At 44.5% G+C, this 6744-nt stretch overlaps 2 protein-coding genes across 2 annotated transcripts in view; one reads left to right on the forward strand and one right to left on the reverse strand.

Annotated features, from left to right (window-relative positions):
* The window catches only part of LOC311350583 (phosphofurin acidic cluster sorting protein 2-like), a 46027-nt gene extending 44749 nt beyond the window's left edge, over window positions 1-1278 (forward strand). The window contains exons 23-24 of the mRNA XM_084470641.1: window positions 532-645; window positions 1043-1278. Coding sequence (XP_084326767.1) covers window positions 532-645; window positions 1043-1158 — 230 coding nt within the window. The 3' untranslated portion in view covers window positions 1159-1278. The remainder of the gene's footprint in view (window positions 1-531; window positions 646-1042) is intronic.
* Window positions 1279-4105: 2827 nt separating this feature from the next.
* Window positions 4106-6497, reverse strand: mrpl2 (mitochondrial ribosomal protein L2). The gene is made up of 8 exons (XM_084470642.1): window positions 6431-6497; window positions 6002-6094; window positions 5730-5919; window positions 5474-5615; window positions 5188-5303; window positions 4939-5049; window positions 4754-4827; window positions 4106-4449 (listed from the first exon to the last, which is right to left on the reverse strand). Exons 2-8 carry the CDS (start codon window positions 6071-6073, stop codon window positions 4240-4242), a joined length of 915 nt encoding a protein of 304 aa, XP_084326768.1. The 5' UTR covers window positions 6074-6094; window positions 6431-6497; the 3' UTR covers window positions 4106-4239.
* Window positions 6498-6744: the final 247 nt, after the last annotated feature.

A 6744-nucleotide genomic window follows, 5' to 3' on the forward strand; every position in this document is an offset into this window, starting at 1 on the left:
TCCAATCTGAAGGCTCTACTTAACCACTCCCCCTACTCACTTCCACCAATGCAAAGCGAACTGAACTGAGTAGGGGAGGGCGTAGCCTAACTAGTTTGTGAACAACCCAGAGAAACGCAACGCAAATTCAATTTGAACATGTATGAGGCTTTACAAAAATTCCGGATGATTTTGAAATTCCGCCACACATTTTTTGTGTGTCTCAAAAAGAGGGCATGTCCGGGCAAAAGAGGACGTCTGGTTACCCTACGGGAAACCCATTTGATTCCTACCTGTTCCACTGTTAAATAGCGCCGCAAATTGGTGGGCGCTATCCTGGTAATTTCTCTGCATGAGAAATATGAAGTGTGGCGTGTGAGCGTGTGCATGGGTTGAATTGCGTGAGACTTGAGAGCCCTGCCATAATCTCCATCAAGTGTGTTGCCAGTGCATATAAGCGGCCGTATTGCTGGCAACAGAGAGCCATGGGTCAGGCTTGTTTGTTGTTGCTTGGTCAGCCGGTACCTCATGATGACCTTTCTGCCTCCCCAGTGATTTTCCTCAGCAAGAAGCCCAAGGAGAAAGAGCTGGACTCTAAGAGCCAAGTGATTGATGGCATCAGCAGGCTGATCTGCACTGCCAAGCACCAGCACACCATGCTGAGAGGTAACACACACGCATGCACACGTGCGGCAACCAACACGCACCAAAACACACCAACACACACCGAAACGCCACACACACACACACACACACACACACACACACACACACACACACACACACACACACACACACACACACACACACACACACACACACACACACACACACACACACACACACACACACAGAGCCATAATAGAGTAATATGAGCGCATGTAACACAATTGAAATGCTGTGCTGCCACCAAGTGTCAGACCAAGGTACTACCAAGGGCTCTCTGTGAATCTTAATTTCAATGATATCATCACCACACCGTGTATACAAACCCATTGTGTGAGTCCCAACCTATTGAACCCTATGTCATATAAGCTACCTAACGTTAATTTCCTCTGTGTAGTTTCTATCGACGGTGTGGAGTGGAACGACGTCAAGTTCTTCCAGCTGGCCGCCCAGTGGCCCACCCACGTCAAGCACTTCCCAGTGGGCATCTTCGGCTACACTAAGCCCATGTGACCCCGGGCCGGCCCCCCACCACCCCCCGCCCCCGGCCCTCGCCCCTCCCGACCACGCCGGACCCTCCTCTGCACTTGTGTCCCCCCTGGAAGAGCTCCCGGGGGCTGGGGGTGACGCGTCCCCCCCCCCCCCCCCCTCCCCAGTGGTCCGGGCCACTCTAGTTTTCCTGTGGAAACCTTAACTGGCTCACACACACACACACACACCGCTCGCTCAGCCCCCAAGCCAGTTACATGTCGTTGAGTTGCTGCGTTTAAACTTTCAATGTTGATGTTGTTAAGGTTGTTGCTGGTTTTTCGTTTTTGTATATTTACACACTATAAAAAAATGAGCGAGAGAGAGAGCGAGAGAGAAAAAGAACAAGTATCTATTTTGTAAGATTTGTGCTGCCACCTTGGGAAACTATTTTGAGGTCTGAGAGAATTGCCACATTTCGATTTGACGGCAGCTGTGTTTGCACTTTGTTTTTGTTAACATTTTATTATTTCTGTGAAATTCTCGTGCTATTGTTACTCTACAAAACGGAGGCGTGTGACAGTGATGTGCAGTGGTGCATATGAGATTGCTGGAGATTGTGTTTGTGTACGTTTATTGACGGTTGGAATATTGCTGTGAATCTAGATGGAATCCTTTCCCTTCTAATTAACTCAGTGTTCTGGTTTCTAATATCATTTTTCACACTAAAGCAAAAAAACAAAAGGAAAAAAAATATTTTATAGCGACAAACATACTACACTGTTTTTTTCTTTCTGCCTTGTTGCTTTGAAGCATCCCGTTTACCTAACAAGCGAAACGATAAAAATTGAAGTATTTGTATTCTAGATGGTAGCTATTATGAATGTAGCTATAACGCATTTGTACCACATATATACAGTGCATTAGCTCAGTGCTTTGTTCATCTATTTACGCAACGCTCGTGTTGGTGTTGTCTGGACTTGATTGGGAACAGGACAGCTGGCCTAGTCGAAGCAGGGTTGATCTGATGAACTGCATAGTCCAACTCTTACAGCTGAATGCCAAATGTAAGAATCCCTTTAGTTCTGACATGTCATGTTTGGTTGAAGGTTTTTGTTTTTTGAGGTTAGAGTTCACCGATTCCCCTTGTGTTGACATCCGGCCTGCCCCTGTTTGTATGGGGTAACTTGGGTTTCCTAACGACGTGTTTGTCTGTTGGTGTTTAGAAGATATGTGGGCTCTCATTAGCGTCACTTGGAAACCCGTCTTTGTGGATGGTCCTGGTTCAGGGACTGGAGTAGATATGTGGTGATGTGCCAAAATCCAGTTGGTTTAGCGCTTTTTGACTTTACACTACACGGCTTGGTCTCGTCCCTACAGAGGTCCGCTTAGAGTACGGCGTTTCCCTAAATCTTTCTTTCCTTCAGCGAAGTGGCTCATATTGGTCCAAATGAAAAATTGCGACTTCTTACATCTGTTAAGTGTGCAAATGCTAAACGAGAACATCAAAATATAATAATCCCTATGTGGCTTGATATGGAAGTAGTGCAAAAAATGTTAAATGTCATGTCGTTATGACAAGTTACCCACTCAGTGTTGAATATGCCTATATTAAGAAATGTTTTGTTTTGGACTTTTTGAAAGTCTGACTTTAAGGTGCGTCGCGCCACCATGGGATGAGCAGAGGGTTTAAGTCACTGCCTATGTGTGTCTGTGTAGGTGTGCTAAATATTTTATGGTACTCCCTGAAGTGTGTTACTTATGTGAACTATTTGCAATAGGAAACCTTTGAGAGATAGCAAAAAAGGGCCTTCTTGGTGATGAATTACCTGTTGTTGCTTTTTATATAAAGTGAAGACTTTCTAGCTTTAATAAGCTGGCTTTTATAGTATTGTATATAAACTATAGAAGATGTACTATTGTGAATTGCAAATTCCCCCCCTCCTACTAAATTTAAAGCACAAATAATTAACCTTTATTTCTTCTGGATGCCAAATGTATTTAAATAATCCATGATTATTTTTTGTTTGATTTCTAAAATGCAAACACTAGTCCAATGTGTAATTTCTTGTAAATTTCTCGCCCACTGTGTAATGCACTTTTTGTGGTTGAATCCACCATTCAGCTCCATTCAGAACACACCTGGGCTCGGCGGTCGTTGGAGGCTATGTCTGAATTATAAACCACTACCTATAGTCACCAGAAGGCATTTCTTTATCCCAGTGTAACATGAGCCCTCTATAACCGGGGTTCAACATTCATGACGGGATAAAGCGCCTCCAAGTCTGACAAGTATTTTTTTTCTTTTGCGCTTTCGTCTTTGCTACTTGATGTTAAAAGTAACTCTTATTCAACATCTACCGCCACGTGTCTCCCTGTGACTGTACACTCGAACTGTTGCATTTCTCTACTTTAATGCCTATTCGTTGAATTCTCCAGAGATGACCCGGCCAGTGTCCATTCGTAAGCCCTGTGATGTGCTAGCCAGGGCCAGAGAGGGCTGAGAGAAGAAGAGATGGCCCTTTAAAACGTTACAAAGAGAGCATACAGGTGTATTTCAATGTGTTTGACCTCAGTTACATTTTACCCTAGATTTAAAAAGGTAGCATGGGGGTGTTTTACAGGAATGGATCAGTGAGCTGGCTTTTCGGCTTTTACAGCAACTTTTTCACTAAACTTAAAGCACTGCAGTAAGCAAACTTTCAACATAACTTATGCATCATTTTCCCCTTATGTGGTCCCAATACATAGCCTGCCAAGCGCCACCTCATTGATCCTGGGATTTGAAATGCCACCCAAGTGTCTTTGCACAAACCCTATTTTAAATGACATGACAGTATTTTTAAATTTACCACTAAGAATATGGGTTACTCTTTGCATGTTTTACTATAGTTGTAAATACGTTTTGGATTTTTTTTATATGGTTTTGTTTCTTTCCATGCTGTCACAAGCAATTGTGTTAAAATAAAGTTTTTAATCTTCTGTACAATGAGCATTTGGGGTTTCATTTCCAGAGACAAAAGTAGCAAAACACAACGTTTTCCACTTTTATTGTGGCGTAATTGCTAAACGAATACAAAGACACACTTCAGTCACACACAGCAAGCGCAGAGTCGGACTGTGTGGTCAAGCGGCTGAAATGGAGGGCAGGTTGACGTAGCTCTTCATGGGTGGCAGCGGTTTGATCTTGCGCCCGGCCCAGCCTCCCTTCCTCTTCCACAGGCCACTGGACGGCCGGATGCCCAGCCAGCGATTGCGGCCGGCCTTGCCGATGATCCTCTTGTTGTGGTCCACGTTTGAGACGCGCCCCACCGTCACCATGCAGGTCTCCGCCACCTGAGCGGGGGTTTAGTGTTGGAACATTTAGGTAATTTAGATGCTTTTATCCAGCGCGACTTACAATAAGTACATTTGTTAGAAGAAAGAAACAAATATATATTGCTGTCGGTACAGTAAGGATGTTCATAGAACCAAGTATTGCTAAGTACTATTTTTAAGTGCAAGGACGTACACTATACGTTTGTAAGAGGGGTGGGAGGGAGGCTATGCAGAGTCTAGGTGAACTCAGGTACAGGGAGAATGGGGGGGCTGTGTGATGTCTGACGCTAACGACCACTGTGGCAGTCTTAACTGAGCTCACCTGAACCTGCTGTTTGGAGGGGAGCTGGACGATGGCCGTTCCGTTGACCTTACGCAGGAGCACCCCGCTGGTGCCTGAAGAAATAAACAAGAACATACAAATGGTAGCTTTCGGTTGCAGCCTTGCCAGAAGTATCTCATTACATTACAGCATTTTAAATATGCTAGGGAACACAATAAAATTACCTGCAGCACGAATAAAAACTGATCCCGACCCCGGTCGTAACTCCAGATTGTTCACCAGAGTGCCCACAGGAAGAGCTCCAAGTGGGTAGGAATCACCCTCATTGGCGGAGACTATGGAGATGGTGAGATAGAATGGCATATAAGGTCAATAATCTAAATACCTCTTGTCCACTCAACATTAGAAGAACAGGTCGTACGCAGTGTAACTGCGATTCAACATGCAGGACGTGTAGAAGGGGGAACACAGACCTGCCATTCGTCCGATGATTCCGGAGGTTTTGATGAGGTCTCCGACCTGCATGTTCTCCGTAGCGATGAGCCACCTCTTCCTGCTTCCCCCCGCCACCAGAGCAATGTCTGCAGACCTTTTCAATGAAGAGAAGATGGATGATGTCATCTTTAAAAAAAAGGGAGCTCAGTAAAGTAGAGGTGGTGTCTTCAAATGAAATAGGTCTGTGACAACAGCACCACGCAAATTACAAAAATAGATTTACAGACGCAAAACTACAGCTTCAGGGAACCAGTCCTTCCTTACCTGCATGGATCGTAGCGCACTTCAACGACCTTCTCGTCAAAGGCCTGGTCCTCCTTCCCCTCTTCAAAGCGCAGCCGCTGGAAGTCCACCCAGCGATACCTCTGCTTGTGGCCGCCACCGATGCCATGTGTCCGCACCTTACCTGTGTGACAGGGGGAGGGAAATTACGTTGTGATACACTGGAGAAAACACATCTCCAACTTTATAGACTAAATTTGGGAGATTGTTGCTGCCAGGTTTTCGCCATGGTCTTCACCTGTGTGATCTCTGCCTCCGGTCTTTTTCATTCCAATGGGCTTGATGGTGTATTTCTCCCGCTGTTTCCATTTCGTCTGGTTCTGGTCTAACGACGCTGTTGTTATAAATCCTCTGCATAGTTGTAAATTAGTACTGTGGCTCAGCGCTGGTAACGGCAGTTGGACGTCAGGTCTCACTTTAGCCAGTGTCTGCGAAAGAAGTAAGCGATTAAATCCAGATTGTTGTATATGCCAAAGAAACATGATTTGCAATCCAACACGTATTCTGTACCTGTGATGACAACAAAGGTGTCTGTGAAAGAGACAAACTGCGTAGAGCCCGACTTAAACACGATAAAGCCATGGCTGTTTCCTGCACACAAGACTGTTGGACAGAAGGTACACATGTTAGTGTGCATTCAACGAGGTGTCAACTACAGGCTGGCTTGAAGACGTTAAACAAGATGTATCTCTCTCAACGATGCCTACAGTTTGCAGAGACTACAAACTGGTACATTATCCTCATCCTATTTGCTAGGTTGCACAGGATTCGGGGCATACAATTACAATGTTTGTTTCATGGGTTGCGAGACAGTATGTTTGGGAGATTAGACGGGGAAACACATGGGGACCGTATCGATCTTACACACTCACATTGTTCGGCCACACTTCGATAACACGGTTACGTTGCCATACGTAAAGAAAAGCATATTTGACCAACCTTAAACGAGTCTCATCCCCGGTAAGAGCGGCTTGTCCTTCAATTTCTTGCATGCTCGACCGTCGCGGAATGATGACGCAGGTGGAATAGCCGTCGCGTAAAGGCTGTTTGTTTTTTTCCACCATTAAAACCTTTCTTCATTCGTCCATGATTAAAACACATATGGTGTAGATTTGTATTTAGGATTATAATGACATGTATAATAGTTAATAAATAAATAATTGTTATTTATTATAATTATAATTTCTTAATTATTTATTATATAATTGCTAAAACAATAATAATACCTATTGTAGGAGGACCCATTCACCGGA

The sequence above is a fragment of the Micromesistius poutassou genome (genome assembly GCF_964030765.1).
Source record: "Micromesistius poutassou genome assembly, chromosome: 7".
Lineage (NCBI taxonomy): Eukaryota > Metazoa > Chordata > Actinopteri > Gadiformes > Gadidae > Micromesistius > Micromesistius poutassou.